A 23,159-nucleotide genomic window follows, 5' to 3' on the forward strand; every position below is an offset into this window, starting at 1 on the left:
AAATACAGAACGGTAAGCAGGATTATCTCAGCGTTGCCTTACGGAGACACCATCACGCTGTGCTAGTGTATTTAGCAGATACTCTGTCAAGCCCGGGCTACAGAGCACTTCCACCCGCGCCGGGCCACGGAATCAGGGGGCGACCTTACCTGCACACCTTCTGCCCAGGCTCAAGTCCCCCAGGCGGAGCCTGCTTCGAAATATATCACTCGATTCCCCCCACCATGAAAAACAAAAAAATTATAAAATCAGAAATCTCTGGGAAACCATTTTTTTGCCTTTCTGTACTACTGGCCATTCTTTCCAAGGTGGGGAGGGGAGGTGGAGGGAGGCATAGGTCAAAGAGTTGAAAGCTTCAGGTTTTCTGTGGGAAAATGAAAACTCAAGAGTCTAATCATACGAGGACTGGCATTTTCTTCAAAAACACTCCACACACAAAAAGACCCCTCAACCACAAAATGTGGGAGAAGTCTGGGAGAGACAGACAAAATAGTCCAGCTGTTACTGATGGCAGCGGGAGTCACTTAGGTGCCTGGGGTCTGAGTCCCCACTTTTGTGTGTGTTTGAACATCTTCACCATTTCAAGTTTAAAATTTTTCAAAAGAGATCTCTCCAGCTAATCAAGACATCAAGACGTTAGGACATAACTTGACATCCTTGGACACCGAGACCCAAGCTGTGGTCAGAGATGCAGAGAAGACACGCGGGGAACTGGGCTGTCAGCGTGGGGCCAGCCTGTCTCAGGTCTCACCGGGGCTTTAACCTCTCCCCGGACGCCGGCCGGGCTGGTTCCAGACACAGACTCCCGGAGGCGGGAGGAGGATGTGGGGGAGCCGGGCCACGTGCTCAGTGGCCAGCCCTCTTTTGGGGGCCATTCTGACAGCCCGGGCTCTCCCAAGAAAAAGACAGACTATGCCATCTTGATGACATCCTGTGGAGAGTATCTTTAGCTTGTGAAAGTGAAGAACACTACGTCTCCAAAACGACTGAGGAGTCTGGGGAGAAAATAGCCCGTGAATTCAAAATATCATGGGTAGCCGTTGCTTTAAGATTTAGAATGGGCTTTCCTGCTGACCTTTCTCCCCCTGTGAGGGCACCAGCTTTGTAAGGAAGCTATGCCAAGAGAGATAAGTGAATTAAATGGAATGCTTGGTGGCAGAGTTTGGCAGGCAATTCATCACCAGGGAAGTCTCAAGCACTGCTGGCTGGGTTTTAAAGTATTGCCTCCAATAAGGCTGGACAAGCCTGCCTCTGGGCACGCCCAGTTTCTCTAAGTTGGCAGGAGAATGGCTTCCTTATTCCATCTTTCTTACAGTAAACTCAATTATCACGGGGTCGGAAGACAGGGTTAGTGGATAACTCCACAGGTAATTTTTAGAAAACTCATTCTAATGGTTAGTTTCGACCCCCTCTTTAACCAAAACCTTTATTTAGTAACCCACGCGTGCGTGCTAAGCTGCTTCAGTCATGTCCTGCTCTTTGCGACCCCATGGACTGTAGCCCGCCAGGCTCCGCTGTCCATGGGATTCTCCAGGCAAGAACACTGGAGTGGGCTGCCATTTCCTCCTCCAGGGGATCTTCCCGACTCAGGGATCGAACCCTCGTCTGTTGTATCTCCTGCCTTGGCAGGCGGTTTCTTTACCACGAGTGCCACCTGGGACACTCTGAGCAGCCCATAAATCATCACATTTATTTATTTGTGCTTTATTATGCCTTGTTACTCTGTAGTTTCAACCGGATGCCTAATAATAATATTAAAAACTCCTACTTCCTAAACGAGTTCCTGAAACCTGTTTCCTCATTTTTTCCAATAACCTCATAAATTAGGCATTATTCTCTCCAGTTTAAGATACGGAAATGGACACGTGCTCAGAGAATGAACAAGATCAGTCTGAGATCAGACAAGTGGTGAGTGACTGAGCCAGGATGTGAACCTGTCCTTCCCAGGACGCCGCCTCACTGCGACAAAGAAGGAAGAAACACGGATGGAGATCAGGAAAGGGAGGTAGCCAAAGGAAGACAGGAGGAGGAAACTGGAAAATAACCACCAGATCTTCTAGTTTATACTGGACTATAGTTGATAACAACGCTGTTCATTTTTATGTGCACAGCAAAGAGAACCAATTGTATGTCTACATATATCTGTTCTTTTTCAGTCTTTTTACATTTAGGTTATTACAGAACATTGAGCAGAATCCTTGTGCTATACAGTAGGTCCTCATTGGTTATCTATTTTAAATAGAGAAGTGTGTATCTGTTTATCCCACCCTCCCCACCCTTTTCCCCTGGTAACAATAAGTTCATTCTCCAAGTCGGTGAGTCTGTTTTGTAAATAAGTTCATTTGTGTCATTTTTTTTTAAGATTCCACATATAAGCAATACCATATGATACTGTCTTTCTCTGTCTGACTTACTTCACTTAGTATGATAATCCCCAGGTCCATTCATGTTGCTGCAAATTGTATTAATTCATTCTTTCTTATGGCTCAGCAGTGAAGAATCTGCCTGCCAATGTAGGAGACGGGGGTTCGATCCCCAGGTCGGGAAGATCCCCTGGAGGAGGGCATGGCAGCCCACTCCAGTATTCTCGCCTGGAGAATCCCATGGGCAGAGGAGCCTGGTGGGCTACAGTCCATGGGGTCGCAAAAGAGTCAGACACGACTTAGCAACTAAACAACAACAAAATGAGTCATTTTGGAAACTACACAGGTTCTAAGCAAAGCTAAAACCAAATTAAACGTGGATGAGCCGATGCATCTGCTCGGCTGTCTCTCTCAGACCTCCCTCGTCTTCATCATCTGTTCTGTGTCTCACCGGACGGCCCGTTCTCAACACCCCCCAGTCAAGGGCCTGGACATCTCCCAGCGCCTCTCCTTTCTTTTCACCCAATTCTTACTGACGTTTAGAATTCTTGAGAAAAGTCCTTAACAGAATTTTACAGGGAAAAACTAGCCGAAAATGTTATAGCTCTGCATGACCATCTGCCAGGACCCAGACTTTCTACCAACTGGTAGCACATGCTGTGACTGAAAACCCATTTCTGTCTGTCAGAGGACCTGACTTTTGACTGATATGCGCCACTTACAAGCGCTGGAACTTCAGAACTTGAAGAAAGGCACCAGCCACTGTGTTGGACGTTTCACATAACCCTATTCTGTTCTCACAGCTCAACGAGGTAGGTATATCACTCATGCTTTGGAAAACTCATGCAAACGCTCACAGAGTTAGCAGACCTGACGAAGTCTACGAAGCAAGAAGATTTGGAATTCAAACTGCAATCTGTCTCGCATGTTATCCTACACCATGTGACTTATCATCTATAAGATTTTTCAGGGAAAATAAACCCAAGGATATTACAGAGAAATCCATTGCTATATTTCTCAAAAATACCCGGGTTATAAGCAGCATCAATTTTGTCCACACTTTATTTCACATCAGAGAAATACCTAAATACCTGAGTCAAAGTATACAAGTCAGATTTCCTAATACTAACAAAGTTGCTGAACTAAGTAGAAGAATGGGCAACAGACTATGGTAAACTACTTGTATCTCAGATTCTCTTGCACTCAAAATATCCACAATTTAATATGATTAGACAGCACAGAAAACTGATGGGAATTTACAGGCAAAGTGCCTCTGCCCATTGCCAAAGGAGTCCTGACCACAGACTTAACAGCTTTGACAAATACTGGAATGCTAATGCTGCCGTCCTTGGGGCCGCAAAGAGTCGGACACGACTGAGTGACGGAACTGAACTGAGTACTAAAGCTGGCTGTTATCTTAGCACAGAGCATTAAAATCTGCTTCTTAAACTGCCAAGAATGCTGACCTCAAAAAAATCTTTGCAAAACAAGGTACCTGTGACTGCTACGAACACACCGATAAAACAGAATTTTAAAAAAAAGGAGAAAAATGGTAGCTAGTTTTCACTCATGACCTGTTCAATTTCAAATGCTATATTTCTAACAGTCATTCAAGTGATCTATTCATCAAATAACAAGAAAAACAGACTCAGAGTTTAATGTAGGAACAATTGGTTTATGTGATGATGACGATGAGCCTGTGGGTTATGGGGAGTAAGCGTGCGTGCTCAGTCGTGTCTGACTCTTTCCGACCCCACAGACTGTAGGCTACCAGGCTCCTCTGTCCATGGGATTCTCCAGGCAAGAATACTGGGGTGGGTTGCCATTCCCTTCTCCAGGGGATCTTCCCGACCCAGGGATCAAAGCCTCGTCTCTTCATCACCTGCATTTGGCAGGCAGGTTCTTTACCACTAGTGCCACCTGGGAATCCAATGGGGAGTAGGTCTAAGGTAATTCTCACCTGTTACAGAAACACTCTACTGATCTGGGCATTTACTTTTGATGAATGCAGAGTTAAGTGGAGAGGGAGGGGTGGGAAGAATAGTTTAATAGGTTTACACAGTTCAAATCTTACTGCAGTCACATGAAAAGCCAATGTTCGATCGACACCAATATAGATATTCATCATATGTTATTCCAACATGCAGAATCTCATCATTACTGAGTTTATAAAGAAACAAGTGTATTATGCCTCGGTGTGTGTAATCCAACATCATTCTCTTAGAGAGTAGCGTCACAGAAGGGGAATGCAGAGATTACAGGCAGAGGTTGTTTCTCAGATACGGTCAGCAGCACTTTGCTTCCAGACCCTGCAGAGAACCACAGAGAAAACGAGAGGGCGGGGAGAGAGGCTAAAGAAAGATCCACAGACGATCATGAGAGACAGGCTGACGGCCCACTTTCTGGTCATTGACAGGGTGGAGTCTCCTCTTGCTATAAGCAGAGCGCTTTTGCTTGTTCTCTGACTATTTTTAAAGCCACTGCTCCTCTATCAGGGCACTCACCACATGGAGTCTCTGGGAGGATTTAACATGCCTCCTTTAATGACAGAGCCCTGCTGCCTGGCTGCAGCATTACTCCAATAACCCGTGCGCAGAGCCAACCACAAACTTTTCCATGCAGCGTTGTGTCACTTGACGTCCACAACTGACAAACAACGGAACAAACCACAAGGCTGCATTTTAAAATCAGGCCCTGGCAGTGAACGGCACAAGACTCATTTTATTAGATCCCAGGAAAGTGAAACTGAAAACGTTTAAGAGGTACCGTCTTTATCTGCTTCTGACCGTTGCTGCAACGACCATGAAATCCTGCCTACGGGTATTTCCCTGAATGCTCACATCAAGTACTGCAAAGGGCAAGTGATAACTGTACAAAAATAATCACATTGATTTAAGAGATTAAATTCATTTTAGTTTCATTAAGTTTTGCTTTGTAATCTTTGCCTCATTTTATGAAAAGAATTTTTGTTTATTAATTCTAAGCTAACCCCTCCCTGCCCACCAGCCGGCCACTGCCCCTCCCTTTCTAAAAGCAGCCTCTGACGTGCACCCGTGGCCCCCACGCCCGTCCCCAGGCAGCCTGCAGCCTGTCCAGCCGGAGGCTGAGCGAGGGGGGCCAGGCTCAACCACAGCCACGGAGGGGACTGGGGTGCAAACAGGCTGTAGGCCCCCTCTGGGCCTTCAGCGGAGTCACAGCTGCCAGGCGACTAGCGCTGGATCTGGAGGGAGGTATCTTGGAAAATTACTGAAATCAAAATGTGCCTTTGGGTTACTGCTAATAGATACCCATTTAAAAGCACATGACTGGAACAGGAACTTTATTTCATACACTGTAATTCTAATGACACTGCAGCTATATATCTAAACACAAGTCAGATGAAGTTGTTTTTTCTATTTTGTATCTAATGAAAGGAAGCCATACACACACGTATATTTGTATAATATGGTTGGAAACCTTCACAACGTTGTGGCTAAAATAGCTAACGTATTTTTGATTCATTCATTCATTCATTTTCAGCTGCACTGTGTCTTCAGCGCTGCTCGGGCTCCTCTCCGGTGCGGGGTGCGGGGGCTCCTCTCCGTTGCGGGGGCTCCCGTCTGCTGCGGGGTGCGGGGGCTCCTCTCCGTTGCGGGGGCTCCCGTCTGTTGCGGGGTGCGGGGGCTCCTCTCCGTTGCGGGGTGCGGGGGCGGGGGCTCCCGTCTGTTGCGCGCTGCGGGGCTCCCCCCTGTTGCGGCTTGTGGGCCGCAGCGGCTTCCCGTGGGATGGAGCGCGGCTGTGGGCACGTGGGCTTCAGCAGCTGCAGCGGTGGGTCCGGTCTGGCGGCTCAAGGGCTCCAGAGCGCAGGCTCAGCGGTTGCGGCGCAGATTTAGCAGCTCCGCAGCACGTGCGGTATCTCCGGGTCAGGGACTGAAGCTGGGTCCCCTGCACGGGCCGGCGGATTCCTATCCACGGGGCGCCAGGGACGTCCCTAATTGTACTCTTGAAATACAAAATATCAGCTCCCGGATTAAAGTTCTGGAGGCATTTTCTAAACGTTCTCAATTCTGATCCTTAACTACTACTCATGTTTAAGGAGTACACCAGCACTGAGGGATGCTAGAAAAATCTGAAAAGCGTTCTGGCTAGAATGGGTTTCTCAGCCCATCGCCCGTGCACTTCATTCGGAAGCACTGGTGGTCACCAAGCAGGACCGCTGTTCTGGGGCTGACATAGCTTGGAAGCTGTTGCAGAACGCCCTGATCTTACTCTAAGTTTATGCTCTGTACAGACAGGGTACGTTACCGAGGAAGGGGCCGAGAGTGACGGCGGGAGACATAAAACACCGGAAGGCGGGGAGCCGGTTTCAGGGGAGTGTCAAGGGCTTGGCCAGTCCCAGCACCGGCAGGGCTGAAGGAGAGGCTTTCTGAGGGATAAAGGGGACAAGAGGGGAAAGCTGAGAACAGCACAGACTCCCCACAGCAGGCAGCTGAGAGCACAGGCTTTGCAACCCACGGGACCAGGTGCAAAGAACTGCTTTTTTCCACTTCATAGACACGTGATCTTAATGAACTCTGAGTCTCTGTATTCTCATCTGAAAAATGAGGGTAACAGTATTTATCTCATAGAATTTCAAGAATTAAATTGGATAATACATGCAAATAAGCCAAGCGGAGTCCTTGGCACAGAGTAAAATGACTCGCTCTGCAGAGGTTGCCTCATTCTTCTTGCTTTGAGGACTTCATCCATACTCCCTCCCCAGCCTACACAGCATCTGCTCACCACCCCGAGCTCACCTTGCACCATCTTTTCACCACACTTTTCAGCCACCCGGCCTTCTTTCAGTGACCTGACTCCTGCCTTAGGTTCTGCAGGAGCCTCTCTAAACAGAACGTCCTCCCCAAAAGACACTAACATGACATTCCTTCTAAGACCACCGGGCCACAGCTTCACCACCACCTCCCAAGAGGCCCCCCTAACCACGCACTCTGGGCACACAGTCCGTCTCCAGCAGAAGCCCCGGTTTTACTTGTCCGCGGAGCGCATGCCCCTCTCCCTCAGCTGTCCTTTGAGGACCACCTGTCCTGCCACACTAGACCACAGGCTGAAGGACATGTCTCTTCAGTGGCTGTTCATAGCTGCATCTCTTGTACCCAGAACAAGTCCCAAGTACCAGCAGAAGCAGGAGAGAAGGAGGGAGAATGGGAGGGAGGGAGAGAGGGAAGGAAGGGAATCTCAGGGTGAAAAAAAAGGAATCTGAGGGTTTAAAGGTCAACATTGGATTGGCCAAAAAGTTCGCCTGGGTTTTCCCAAGACATTTACGAAAACCTGAATGAGCTTCTTGGCCAACTTGATACAATTTGACAGGGACTTGGTTTTCTATGTGAGTTGTGAATTTTTGTACCTGACTGCGATACTGAAAGGCAGGGGATCCTGAAAGAAGGGTTGCAGAAGTACACACACACACACACACACACACACACACTCACACAGACAACAGCTCACTTCATTGCTTTCTGTCTGTTTCTTTTATGACTACATGTGGTTTATTAGGTGAAGAGATTAGCCAAGAATTCTAATCTGTAGGAACGTTTACATGTCTTTATAACAGAAATAGGGTTTCCTGACTTTGGTATTCTGGTAAATCTATTTTGCAAGATAAAAGCTCAGAATCTCTGCAAAACTACATTAACAGGGCTTCATAAAATCTCATCAGCAGCATTTTGTTTGATCAATGGAATGATAATAGTTCAGGCAGGAATGTGTTGCCGTTTTCATGCTCTGAAATATCAGAATGTTCAAGAGAAGGGAGTAATCAAAGCAACCTGCTGTGCAAGAGAGGAAGGAGTGTAACTCTCAACTCAGGCACCAAAGGAGGACGCAAGGACTTCAGCAAAGCGAGAAGGAGCCCACAAATGGTCTATACAGGAATTTTTTTTCCATTTTCACACTAGCAAATGTTAACAGAAATAAATGTATTTCATAATGGAAATGGTCGTGGTTTAGTCACTGAGTCGTGTCTGACTCTGTGTGACCCCATGGACTATAGCCCGCCAGGCTCCTCCGTCCATGGAATTCTCCAGGCAAGAATACTGGAGTGGGCTGCCACGCCCTCCTCCAGGGGATCTTCCCGACCCAGGGATGGAACCTGGGTTTCTTGCATTGCAGGTGAATTCTTTACCAGCTGGGCCACCAGGGAAGCCCATGATGGAAACAGTGTGCTGCGAATAATAATGTAAAGGTCCTGCTTGGGAGGAGAAGAAAACTCAACTGTGCACATGCGTGGTCAGTCACTCAGTCGTGTCTGACTCTCTGGGACCCCGTGGACTGTAGCTCACCAGGCTCCTCCATGGGATTCTCCAGGCAAGAACACTGGAGTGGGTTGCCATTTCCGCCTCCACGGAATCTTCCTGACCCAGGGATCGAACCCGGGTCTCCTGCATTGCAGGCAGATTCTTTACCACTGAACTACTTGGGAAGCCCATAAATTGTGCACATAATTTTGTAAATAATTTGAATTGGCTTTTACATTGCTAAATTTTTAGTTTGTATTTTATTTCTGAGTGCATCACATGTAGCTGTAACTTGTAAGAAGAAAAAGTGTATGTTCTACTAGTTTTCTCATAATTACACTAACAACAAAGTATTTACTATGAAGTTTGTGTTTCTGAGACCTGATTTCAAGGTTTAAATCCAGAAATAAGATGCATCATCATCGTTAAGGTGTTATTTTTCCTTCAGAATTTCTTGCATTCTCCTGGCAGAAATGATGGCATTTCTAATAATTTTCAGAAGATTTATTCTACTGGTAAAGAAATAAAAAAATAAAATTAGGGAAATGCAATATAGAGATGGGCTGAAAATGTTCACTTAGCACACATCCCTTTAAATAGACATTTTATACCGAGTTCAGCATGAGTGTAAAGGGAAAAGTCTCCTGAACTTTCCAAATCTGACGCTGTCACGATCATATCTCTCCTAAGACCTGCATTCTTAGGTTCTTGGTGATGCGCCATCCAGTCCCCAAAGCTGGACAGAGCAGAAAGACCGAGACCACGAGATCAGACGTTCCCCAACACAGCCACTACTTTGGCCAACAGCAGATGGTGCCAAGGAACCCTGCTTCCTACGTTTATTCCCACGGACTGTGGCCCACGAGGCTCCTCCATCCGTGGGATTCCCCAGGCAAGAATACTGGAGCGGGTTGCCATCTCCTTCTCCAGGGGATCTTCCCGACCCAGGGATTAAACCCGGGTCTCAGGCATTGGGAAATGGGAAATGGGAAGCCCATTTCAACCACAGAAACCAATAAAGCCATTCTTAGGTGGTGGACTCTTCCAGAACAGGCAGTGGACTAGACCTGTTGTACTGGCTATAGTTAGCTGACTCCCTGCCCCCAAAGTACTCTCACTCCACAAAAGCAGTCAAGTCCTTGGCTCTGACATGCACTTGTCCCTCTTCCTAAACCACTCCACTGTGCCTCTGAGAATGGTGTTCTCCATTTTCCCCAGGCATCAGAGCCATGTGAACCATCTGAGGGCTTGTTAAAACACAGCCTGGAGGGTCTCACACCCAGCGTTTCTGACAGTCAGTCCAGGGTAGGGCCTGATATTTCACATTTCTAACAAGTGCCCAGGTGATGCCGCTGGCCCAGGGACCACACCGTGAGAATCACTGCTTCCCACTTCCTCAAGATTATCAGCAAACCCTTTTTACAACAGAACATCCCTCTGCTCTCTGAACTCACCTGCACGTATTTCCCTTCTATCTGCTATCCTGGGAGTCTGCACCGGCGTTTCTTCTCCCTCACCCTCACATCCAGTAAAACATGCAGTCATTTTATTTGACGACCCACATATATTTTGATGTGCCCGTTTCTATCCACCTCCCACCTTACTCCCAGCTACCATCTTACTGCTTGTCAAGAGTGTGCTCCAAACATTTTTCAGAATGCGTGCACAACGATCCTTTTAAGATGAGAATCTTCCTCCCTTACAACCACCCTTCTGAAGGCTCTCCGAGGCCATAGGAGATGCAGCCTGGCTGGGTCCCCGCCTTACTCTGTCCTGGATTCTTCCAGGCCGCCACGCCTGCTGTTCTCAGCCTGGGATTCTTTCCCTATGCAGTCAGCCAGCACTTCTCAGGCCGCAAGGGACATCCCCAAGAAAGCCTTTTCTGACCCTCCAGACCAGGCCAATGTTCCTTTAACGCGCACTTGTTTCTAACTATCTGTCTTCACATTAAAAAAATAAAAATAACTGACGTTTATTATACTAGGCATTTTTCCAAGCCCTTCATACATTTGTTTGTTTAATCCTCACAAAACCCCACGAGGTAGATGCTTTTAGAATTCTCCACCTTCTCTCCTTTATTAACCACATGAAGGAGTGGGGGCACATAGAGTTTAACAGTTCGCCCAAGTTCAAGCAGCTAAGTAAGTACAAGAAAGTGAAGTCACTCAGTCATGTCCGACTCTTTGCGACCCCATGGACTATCCATCCATGGGATTCTCCAGGCAAGAATACTGGAGTGGGCTGCCATTTTCTTCTCCAGGGGATCTTCCCAACCCAGGGATCGAACCTGGGTTTCCCGCATTGTAGGCAGACGCTTTACCCTCTGAGCCACTAGGGAAGTTAGTAAGTGCAAGAGCCAGATGCACATTCAAGCCCTGTCTCCAGACCACAAACACTGCCTCTTGAGCACAGAGAACCCCACTAGAGTCCAGTGTTCACATGGCCAGGCTCCACGCAGATACAGTCCACACGGAGTCGGGCATACATTAGCTACTCGAGTTGTTGAACGAACTGATTACATTTTAGCAGAATATTATCTATTATTCACTAGTCTGCATTATTAAGGCTTATTTCAAAAAAGGGCTTTCTACCCTGCCGTCGGTCTCGGCATAATCAGTTACAGACCTTATCTTACAAATGTAGTACTATTGTTATGTGGATCAAGTCCTTTAATTCCTTTCATACCCCACATTTTAATCTACTTGCTAAACCATTTCACCTATGTGCATACAACAGTTAAGTCTGCATAAACAAAACATTAAGATATTACCATAATCTAGTTATTAAATTTCTGTGACCATTATTTTTAGAGAGGAATGCATATTCTTGTGGAGTATCCTTATATTCAAAGGGTAGAGGGTGCAGCAGTGATGGAGGGGTATAATATTGTCTTAGATCACCACTTCATTCCATCTATTACAGCTTTATTATTTTAAGATGTGATACACATATCCCTTATAGTCTAAATTCTCCCTAACTAAAGCCACCCTATCCAAACTCAAGAAACACAAACTCTTTAAGGTGGAGCTGTTTTCCTTCACTATTCAAGCTTTCATTACTATTCACTATCCACAATCTAGGGACCAAACATATTTCATAAATAATGAGGCATCCTTCATTACACAAACTCAGGAAGCAAACAGACTCACAGGGTAGGGAATACCTGAGTTTAATTTACTTTGAGATTTTAAATTAAAGAGGGCATGTGCTTTGGTTGTTTGTACAAGAGAGGCATAGGCTGAAAAAAAAAAAAGCTGAGATTTTATGTCTCCTTGGGACAGTGGTCATGTTTCTAAATCTTTCCATCATCCCTGGACACAGCACCTCATAGATAGCCTATAGAAATTCTGGTGAGCTCTTAATGTGTTGATACAGCCAAGATAAATTCTCATTCCTAAAGTTTTGTTTACATGTACATTATAAATCTATTTTCGACTATTATGAAACTAGTATTTAAAAAATAACGCTGTCCCAATAATGACATTTCCAGTTTACAGAACACACACACACGACCCTTCCCCTCCCACTCTGAGACACAGTCTGCGGTAACAAGCCCTTACTTCCCTTTTCTGTCATCTTAGTCCCCTTACACTGGCTGGTTCTTCAGCCTTCCTGAAACAGTGGCTCCTGGGTACCAGGCAGACCAGTCACCTTGCAGAGCCTCGGCCGCAGGGCTGTGCCTGCCGTGTCTTTGGGGTCAGAGCTGTGTTGGCTGTCAGGAGGCGTCACGGTGCCTCCTATGGGGACAACTGATGACATTTACACAAGGTTTGCAGACTAGATAGGAATACGTGTATCAGTGCAATACCCTGATGATTACAAACATACTCTGATTATATAAAAGTATACCTTGGTTTTTAGGAAATATATGTCAACTTATTTAGAGGTAAAAAGGCATCACATCTACAACCAGATTTCAAACAGACCAGCCAAAAAAAAAAACGAAGCAAAACAAAACAAAAGCTTGTCCGTGTGTTTGTAGAAAGAGAGAAAGAATTAAGTAAATGTGGTAAAGCTTCAACATTTGGGGAATATGACCAAAGGGTACATAAAAATTATTTTTCCTATTCTTGCAACTCCCCGTAACCCTGAAATTATTTCAAAATAAAAAGGCAAAAAAGGGAAAAATAAAAATTAAAAGAAATAAAATGACCAGTGTCCTACAAGTAACCCCAGGAACCCAAATAACCAAAGTTTTTTTTAATGAATTATAGTTGATTCATAATATTGTATTATTTTCAGGTGTATAACACAGTGATTCAGATATTTTTCAGATTATATTCCATTCCAGGTTATTACAATATACTGAACATAATTACCGTAGTTTTTGTTCAGTCGCTAAGTCAGGTCCAACTCTTTGCGACCCCACAGACTGCCGCGTGCCAGGCTCCCCTCTCCTTCATGACTACTACAGTCTATGTGGTGCAAAGAGTCAGACACGGCCGAGCAACTAACACTTTTACACTTTTCACTTTTTCATATGTACAAATACAAACTTGCATATTACTTATTAATCTATTAAAGTGTGATAATGATTTGTGATTTAGATATAAATACATATGAATGCCAAAAGCAAAGATATAATGATATTTTTATTAATATATAACATATGAAAAGCCACAGTAACAGTAAATCTGAGTTTTACATACCCTTTCAATGCAAGGTTGTTCAAAGTAGAAAGCATCTACAAAGATAAACCAGAAAGAGTATTTTAAAAGACAGGATTAAAATAAATAATCTTGTTGGGAGTCTGCTAAATCATATACTTAAAAAAAAAAAAAAAAACCAACAAACTAAAGAAAAATATATCCATGTGAATATAATCTCCATATCTCAGTAAATATTATCCTGTACAAAGTAAATAATACTCAGTCATTTTTACGTGAACAATTTCTCCAAAAATGAATTCAAAGAGTGTGAGGAAGCTATTCCCACGAAAAATATTTTACAGACCCCTCTAGAGTGTCTGGAACTGATGACAACTGGTAATACTAAAAGAAAAACTGAAAAGCAGGAGGAAAACAATTTAAATGGCTTCACCAATTTCATAGAAGAAAAAGTCGATGCTTAGAAAATGGTTTTGAAATAAATTTAAGTTTTAGAAAAATATAGTTTAATGGGTCAACTAACATTGCAAATGTGTAGGGGTCCACACCTGTGTGTAAGCTCTGAGGGCTTCCCTCATAGCTCAGTTGGTAAAGAACCCACCTGCAATGCAGGAGACCCGGGTTCGATCCCCAGGTGGGGAAGGTTCCCTGAAGAAGGAAATGGCAACCCACTCCAGGATTTTTGCCTGGAGAATCCCACGGACAGGGGAGCCTGGCAGGCTACAGCCCATGGGATTGCAAGAGTTGGACACGACTTAGCGACTAAACCACCACCACCAAGGGTGCACACATTTCATGAATGGGGGACTCAAGAGCTGCATGACCTAGCTTCAGAGCTGGCACCCATGGACGGCAGGTTTGGAGAGCCCAGACTGCCCCTCAGGCTGTGCCTGGGATTTCACTGCTGTGACTTGGGGACTGAACTCCTGTTCACTCAGCTCAACCCTACACACGGGGTCCCTCCCTGCTGGAAGACTGCCCACCCCTCCTGTGGCCCGGCTCTCATCTGGTGAGAGGGCGTAGGTTTGGGCACCTTGCCAATGGTCTCCATGGCATGCTATTTCACCCCCACCCTGGATTTTGCATTAAGAGTAATTACTCACATTGCTATTGTGGTAAAATATATGAGGTGAAGTGAAGTGAAAATCCCTCAGTCATGTCGGACTCTTTGCGACCCCATGGGATTCTCGAGGCCAGAACAGTGGAGTGGGTTGCCATGCCCTCCCCCAGGGGATCTTCCCAACCCAGGGATCAAACCCAGGTCTCCCACACTGCAGGCGGATTCTTCACCCTCTGAGCTACAAGGGCTCACAGGGTAAAATATATGCAACATGGTATTTACCATTTAACCATTTAAGTGTATCCCCTGGTGTCCTAAGCACATTCATGAGGCTGTGCCACCGTCACGGCCATGGATTCCCAGAGCGCTTCAGCATCCCAGACAGAAACTCTGTGCCCATTAGACATGGACTCCGCCTCCGCCCCTGACCCCGTCCCACGCAACTGCTATTAGACTCTCTACGAATTTGCCTCTTCTAGGTGCCTCATAAGGGGAATCATAACAATACTTGCCTTTTTATTGATATTTACTCCTAAGACTGTTCATAGATCTACTTAAAGTGAGCACTGAAAACTCATGCTGCTCTTATCTGATTTTATCATCTGATACTGGGCTGGCTCCCTGGGTCAGGAAGGTCCCCTGGAGAAGGGAATGGCTACCCACCCACTCCAGTGTTCTTGCCCGGAGAATTCCATGGACCGAGAAGCCTGGTAGGCTACAGTCCATGGGGTCGCAAAGAGTCGGACACGACTGAGCAGCCAACACTTTCACTACTGTCACAGATAGATGACTATTAGATTATTTCAACCATGACACCCATTCAGCCACAGCCAAAAACCTAGCAGGCTTCGATAAACTGTTAGGACAGATATACAGTATTTGGTATGATTCAAGACAGGATAATTTCTGAGACACGTCACACACTCCATGATGCTTCTGATAAATTGTTCACCTTTGCCAGCCTGTGCCTTCCCTTCCTTTCAGCCGAAGCCGACTCTACCTGTAGGAATGGTAGGGTGTCTATATGCCTAACACTGAAACTAGCAAGACACCGCCACATACCCCACTCGAGCCTATCTGCATTAGGCACCGGTGACCTTTGGGCTTCCTGTCTTATTATTCAGCTCTTGCTCATCTTACGGTGACCCCACTGACACCTACACAGCTCACAGAGTCCTCAAAACCTCGCAGTCCTAACCAAGTCATGCCACTGGCTTGACAACTACTTTTTTATGATAAGAGGTTTTTAGTTCTCAGCTAGTTGACTCTGGCATGGCAGTTTAAAGACGCATTTTAATTAAAATGATTCCCATAAGACTGAAAACATTTATGTAGGAACCAATGTACTAAGAATTACAGAAAAAATCAGGGTGCCAGTAGATAGCAAATAAAGCAAAATGCCTCAGCTTTCACAAGTATGTATTTTTGCCCACCTATGAGAAAAGGAACAATGATTATTAGAATTGATATATTATTTAAAGTCTTACTAGAAGATCTTTATTTTCTTCTTTTAATAATCTAACAGGACTGAAAGAATTCTAAGAACATGGTGTACCAAGACTTGCAAGACATTTGCTAAGCTATCCTATGATATTCAAGACAGAGAAGTAGGTGGATCTTTAGTTAATTGAAGGACCAAACTCAAACAGTACTAATTAATAGTTTGAGATCAAGTTGCAACTTGTAAAGTGTGACATGCTTTGAATCTTGTCCAGTCCCGTTTAACACTTACAGGGTAATTTTCACGAAAGAACAAAAAGGAGAAATTTACCCATGCCACAAAGCTAGGAAGGGCAGTTAACATCAGAATTAATCTTTTTAAAAAGTTTGTAAAGAAATGAAAAATACAATAAAACACAATGAATTGTTTCAGTACTTATCAAGCTCTGAGTGTATTTCAGATCCTGTGCCAGGAATTTGGTTTATAAAAATTGTAAAAATTTGGCAGATCTGACTCACAGACTATCTTCTCTTTAAAAAAAATTTTTTTTATACAGTTTTAAAAGGCTACTTTCCATTTACACTTATTTCAAAACATAGGCTATGTTCCCCATTTGTACAATATATCCTTGAGAATACCTTACACCCAGTAGGTTATACCCACCACTCCCTAACCCCACACTGCCCTCCCTCTTCCCATCGATAACCACTGGCTTCTTCTCTGCATCTCTGAGTTTCTTTCTTTTTTTGTTTCATGCACTCATTTGTGGCATTTTTCAGATCCCACACATCAATGATATCATACAGTACATGTCTTTCTCTGACTTATCTCACTTAGCATAAAACCCTCCATGTCCATCCCTGTTGCTGCAAATGGCAAAATTTTGTGCTTTTTTATGGCTGAGTAGTGTTCCATCATGTGCACACATCTGCCACGTCTTCTTTATCCATTCATCTGTGGATGGACATTTAGCTTGCTTCCACATCTTGCCTACTGGAAATACCACTGCTATGAATATTGGGGTGCATGTATCTCTTCAGATGAGTGGGGTGGGTTTTTTGGGGATATATATACATAGGAGTGGAATTGCTGTGTCATACGGTAGCTCTCTTAGTAGTTTTTTGAGGCGCTTCCACACTGTTCTCCACAGTAACTGCACCCACTTACATCCCCACCAGCAATGTTAAGAGGGTTCGCTCTTCTCCACATCCTTGCCAACGTTTGTTATCTGTGTCCTTTTTGATGATGGCCATTTTGACAGGTGTAGGGTGATTGTGGTTTTGATTTGCATTTCCATTATGAACAGTGATGCTGAGCATCTTTTCATATGATCGCAGGCTCATTTTACACTTTGCCTCCCTACCCCTGGAATCAGCTTCTTCTCCAGGGACCTCTGCTGTCCTTTAGGGGGAAAGGTGACAACAAGATCTGGGCATAGGTACCCTCTGGGAGCTGCCCTTCCCTGTGGATGGAGCAGCAAACACCTTCCTGAAACAGCAGGAGTCCATCTTGATGGTAACCATTCAAACTGGACACGGTAGGATTATTCCCTAACTTCTTTCATTTATTAACTTCTATTTCATTTGTAACTTTCTGTTACGCTGAATATCTTGAGTTCTAATAACATGCTTATCTGTTTTTATACATAAACATCAAAAATTTTAAAGTTGCAATACTATTATTAGTGACAACAAAACAACTGAAGAAAGTTGAGGATTTCCCTGCAGTTTCATGTCCTTAAAATGTGACTCACTAAGGATTTCTCGCTTTCTCATACGCCGGATTTCCACACATTCTTGGTATACTCTAAGATTTTATATTCTGTTCTATTCTGATCCATTCTTCTGTTCAGGGATAAGTGAATCTTAATAGGAATGTGATAAATCAAGTGAATCTCTAACTGAATGTGGGGAAGAGCAGACATAGTTTCTGATGGAAAAACCTCAAACAGTTTCTTTTCTCTCTTTCAGCTGTTCATTCATTTTCCAGTTCACACCCTGGCAAAGGAACACACCTAAAACTTCCAAGTTTTGGTTTAAAGTTGCAAAGGAAAAATAATCTTAAATGTTTTGGGAAGACATGAAACTGAAAAGCATGAATTAGGCATCCAATTCAATCAAAAACAGTACTTTATATATATGAAAATGTCACTTCTGTAAACTATAAAAATTTGTGTATTGTTTTCAATTTTTTTAAAAAAAATTCAAAGTTCAGATAGGAACTACTTAGGCTTTCCAAAGGAGCAAAATTTGTTTTTGTTTATCCTGGAGCAGAGTTTAAAATACAAAGAGCTTTCAAAGTAAGCTGAATGCAAAGAATACCATCGGAGAGAAATTCAGCAAGTGTCCCTTGAATAGCTTTCCTGAAAGAAGTGATTTATTTGAGGGGATTAATAAAGATAGCTTTGTTTAGTGTTACAAAATGGCATAAAGAAATCAGCAAAATGACTGTACAAGGAGATGACACAATTCTTTATAAAAAACTCTTCTAAGTTTTGTAATGAGTCAGTTTAATATGGGACAATAAAATAACAAACAGACATCAAAATCAATTATGAAAATAATCTACCACCTCTGATGTTTGCCTTCTTACTGTGTTTCCATGTTCCTTCAAAAATACTAGTTCAGTATTTAAGTAGAATGGGAGCTGACAAAGTCGAAGTATTACATTTTCTAATAAATAAAGTATTTTATTAATATCAGAGTATTAATATGCAGCTTTTCACTAAATGATGAAATATTACATGTATTTTAAAGTATTATTAAAAGCTTTAAGATTCCGCAGATATTGTAAGAGTAACTTACATTTCAGTAAAAATGCGTTCGTAAATAAGGGATCATCATAATGCCATAAAGCTTTTAGTGAGATCTCTTCTCCCTTAATGTCCTAAAAATAACAGCTTTCTATGATCAAATGAATAAGACAACAATGTTAATTAGCGTATAGAATATCCCCCAAACAACAGTATTTTAAAAGAGAATGGCAGTGAGAATTCCACTTGTGAAATATGCTACATATTTTACTGTCAACAATAAAAAATAATTACAGTGTAATTACAGAAGCAGGCAAATACTGAGAAATACTATTTAAACAGTGGAACTGGTCCTTATTTACCAATAGTTTTATAGTACTCCACAAATGATCATGAATCAAGATTGCAAAGAATGGCAATGAAATGTAGGCTCCTACGGCCTTAATTTCTTTGAGAAACATCTGGCAGTTTTTCTCAGGTAGCTGAAGAGTATCAGGTAGTTCGGAATAGATGTGTATAAGGTCACATTCCATTCATTTGACGCTCAGTTTCAATTTTTCATCCTCTGTCCTCTTTATTAACTATCCTTCCCAGTAGCAATAGTTATAAAGGAAATTAATGGTAGTTTTTGTCCAAACGCCTGTTTTGTGTTCTTTATCTTGTTATTTATTTGTATCTTGTTACTTCTGAAAAGGAAGTGCATACTCGACAGTCATTAAAGGTAAATCACCGAAAACCCCATTAAAAGTCACGTGGCCATTACGACCTAAAGGCTGTATGCAACAAGCCCACTTAAAGAAAGGAGAAGGAACAGGGCCTGTGTACCAGAGGGGCATCAGCAGCCACGACAAACACGGCGAAGCAAGGGCTGCTTCTGCAGCCGCGGCCCTGCGCTTCCCGCGGCCAGCGCTGTTTGCAGACGTGCGTGTTTCTGGCTGGAAACTTCAACAGGCTGCGTTTTGACTGGCAGAAAGCGTAGTGTTTAGGTACCCAGGAAGCCACTGCTAGGTGCCAAGCACACGTTCTTCACCAACACTTGACGTCACTCTGAAGAGCTTAGAGACCAGTGCTTTTCCGGCACGTTTAAAAACGGATGGCAAGGAGCGGCAAAGACGCGCTGCCGACGCCAGGTACAGAGTGGGGAGCTCACGGGGACCCCCGCGGCACAGGGGGCTCCGGCCAGTGCCCTGCGCTGACCGCAGCCGAAGGGACCAGAAATGAGGGCTGTGTGTACACGCACAGCCGACCACTCGGCCGCACCGCAGAAACGAACAGGACACTAAGGCGACTGCACGCCGCAGAAACTCTAAGCGCGCGGCGGTGACAGGGCCGCGTGCCGCCAGCGCGGGAGAACCCAGCTGCCCGCTTCCCGACGCAGGTGACGAAAGCGCTCCGCGAGCGGACTCCGGACAAACTCTGGGGAGACTGTGATGCGCGCACTCCTGCCTGTTGCTTCCCCGCCCCACCTGCAAGGCCCACCCTTACCTCGGCGCTGGAGCTGCTCTTGAGAACGGAACAGATCCCAGCTTCAGCCTTAATCTGAAGCAGTAACAGCCTGGAAGGCTCTCTGAGATCACTGGCTCTCACACTGGTCCCGGGGGTCTTGGAAGGCTACCAAATGCAGAGGGTCCTGATCTTCCAGAGCTTTTAAAGCAAAAGTTCTTTTTCAGTTTAAATGTGTTTAAACTCCCACACCTAAAACCTCTCTCAGTTATTAACAAGCTCATCCGAAATGATGTTTATACTGGTCCCTTTGGAAGGCTGCCTTGAGGGAATAAGGTACTGACACGGGAGTGACCAGCCTTGCTTATTAAATACCTTTTAATAAATACTAAGTAAATACTTACTAAATACCTTTCTTAGAGAACTGCGAGAGTTATGAGGGCTAAAAAGAGATGCTGATGATCCAGATCGGCGATGGGAAGGCAGAAGCAGCTTAGGATAAGTTTTCTGGCACAAAATAAAAGCACCTGCCTACTTTTCTTTTTTTCACCTGCGAGAGAAAAAATTAAGAAGACTCTACACAAAGCTTCCCTCACATTCATTTGTCTTGATTAGAGCAGTCAGAGTGGTGACTAACAGTATTAAAGTTACTTGGACGTATTTATAACTCTGTGTCTTATTACTGGTAGCAACAGTAGTGAGCGACGGCAGGATCAAGTAGCATCTGTAAGTAGGGAGTTTACAGTTTACAAGAGTTTACACTTGACCCCGTGTGCGTGCCCCTTAATACTCATCATAATTCCGAGAAATACAGATATATTTCTACCACTCAGTTTAACAGATGAATAAATCAAGGCTTACTGAGGTTAAGTAGCCTCCGATAACATACGTACTATAATCTAAGGCTCAAATTCACTTCCTATAACTTCCAACAGCATCATTTGTTAAACGTTTCAGTTGCTCCTGCATTTTGTCTGCTCAGAAAGAGCAACATTAACTTGATTTTTCTTTTTATTTAGAAAAGAAACAACTATTAGCCTTACCCAAGGCTTACAACATACACTAATGTTACTAACAAGCCATTTTAGTAAAAAAAAAAGTATATGATTTTCCTTTTCAAAAATATGCTTAAACAGTTTCTTCATCTTCTTGACTCCAGTAAAACTTACTAATATTTTTGTAGTGATTTTTTAAATTGTTTTTGGTGTCTGTGGCTATAGAAAGGCTTCTGAGAAGCCTCTTTATCCTGCTTTGTGATCTGAGCCCTCAGGACCCCTTTCTCCGTCACGAACGACGGGGGCAACAGTCAATGTGATGTAAACACCCTGCCGCCGGGTGTCCGTGGTACCTACTTACAGGAACTGATGTCAGTGCACAACAACAGAAAACATATTTATGTCACCCTTTTTTAGTGGCTGAAGATTTCAAAACAAAACATAACTGGAGAAATGATAATCTGAGTTTCTTTCAGATCATCTAGAGTGGATTTGGAACAACAGGAATGTGTTTCAAATAAGAAGACAAGAAATTAACGACAAACATTCAATAAACTATGGAAGCATATTTTGTGCTGATAAAAAGCTAGATACTTTTTTCTCTCTGCTGCTGTGCTGTTTTTGAAGTCTCCAGGAGCAGCCCTTCTATAATATCTTTTTTCTGGATGAGAGCACAGTCAGCCACATGTTCTGGAGAGAGGCAACTGGCTGTGTGATTAAGCCAGGAGACCTGCTATTGAGATATGAATAATCCAGATTAGCTGTCTCTTCTGTTTAAAATTTAGCTAATTCGTCAAATTTCTCATTGGTTTTCTATAAAGATCTTTACATTTATGATGCAAGAAGGACTTTTATTGTGTGCAAATTTGAGAGAAATAAGGCATACAAATGAGTCCTATGCCGAAATTTCCAAACCAGTTTTCTGGTTGTGTGAATTATCCAGGCACTTTTTTTTCCTCTGTGGTGCTTTGAATCAGTAGTCCTTTCGTGGCTCTCAAATATAGTTATTTCTCTAAGGGTCTGCTGAATCCTTGGAGTTCAAAGACAAAAGAATTAGGCCATCGATTATGAACAGGGAAAAAATGGGGCAAGACTGAGTCTGGTTTTCAATGGTCTAGCCCATTTTCACCCTTTCTATTGATTTATTTTGACCAAATGATAGAAATGTTAGGCTTTATTGGTGGCTGGGCGGTGGGGGGGATGTTTGCTGTTTAGATGCAAGTGAAAGTCACTCAGTCGTGTCCGACTCTGCCACCCCATGGACCGTAGCCGGCCAGGCTTCTCTGTCCATGGAATTCTCCAGGCAAGAATACTGGAGTGGGGAGCCTTTCCCTTCTCCGGGGGATCTTCCCAATCCAGGGATCAAACCCAGGTCTTTTGTATTGCAGGCAGATTCTCTCCTGTCTGAGCCACCAGGGAAGCCCAAAAACACCAGAGTGGGTGCCTATCCCTTCTCCAGTGGATCTTCCTGACCCAGGAATCGAACTGGGGTCTCCAGTGTGGCAGGAGGATTCTTTACCAGCTGAGCTACCAGGGAAGTCTATGGGGTTGCTAAGTAGTGTCCAATTCTTTGCAACCCTATGGACTGTAGCCCACCAGTCTTCTCTGCCCATGGGATTTCCCAGCTAAGAATACTGGAGTGCGTTGCCATTCCCTTCTCCAGGGGATCTTCCTGACCCAGGGATCAAACCCACATCTCCTGCATTGGCAGATGGATTCTTTCCCACTGAGCCACCAGGGAAGCCATTCTAGGGGGAATGGGGTAAATTTCTGAAATAATATAAATAATATTATTTCTTGGATCGGCAGATTAATACAGACCATCATTTCTTGGGAATGTTAGCAGATGTCATATGCAAATATGAGTCCATCTTCAAAAAGCTGAGATAGAGGAGGTTAAATTGAAATAGACGTCTTTACTCCTGGGTGTCTCAGAAACATATTTGTTAATAATGTTCATAGAAAGGGATATGGAAGAAAGCATTTGTTGGAAATTCACTTCACCATGGAATCCTTTTTATGGAGTATGTACTAACTTCTCACAGATTAGCAAAACACTAAATTCTAAATTAAATTGAAAAACCTACCATGCTACAAAACCCTAAACTACGTGTTTGAAATATAGACCACTGATTGAGACTATTTCAAATTTATAAACTTTGTATTTGAAGGGTATATTAAAAATTGTCAAAAAAATAAAATAAAAATAGTCTGTACAGGCCAGAC

General features: G+C 43.8%; 1 protein-coding gene across 2 annotated transcripts in view; it reads right to left on the reverse strand.

The window, feature by feature from the left end:
• LOC133050455 (ubiquitin-conjugating enzyme E2 E2) overlaps nucleotides 1–23,159 on the reverse strand; it is a 352,912-nt gene that overhangs the window by 177,486 nt on the left and 152,267 nt on the right. Inside the window, exon 5 of one of the 2 annotated variants that reach the window (XM_061134625.1) lies at nucleotides 13,285–13,319. The exons of the other annotated variant lie outside the window; for it this stretch is intronic. Coding sequence (XP_060990608.1) covers nucleotides 13,285–13,319 — 35 coding nt within the window. The remainder of the gene's footprint in view (nucleotides 1–13,284; nucleotides 13,320–23,159) is intronic. 2 annotated transcript variants of the gene reach the window in all.

Source organism: Dama dama, chromosome 32 (assembly GCF_033118175.1).
Source record: "Dama dama isolate Ldn47 chromosome 32, ASM3311817v1, whole genome shotgun sequence".
NCBI lineage: Eukaryota > Metazoa > Chordata > Mammalia > Artiodactyla > Cervidae > Dama > Dama dama.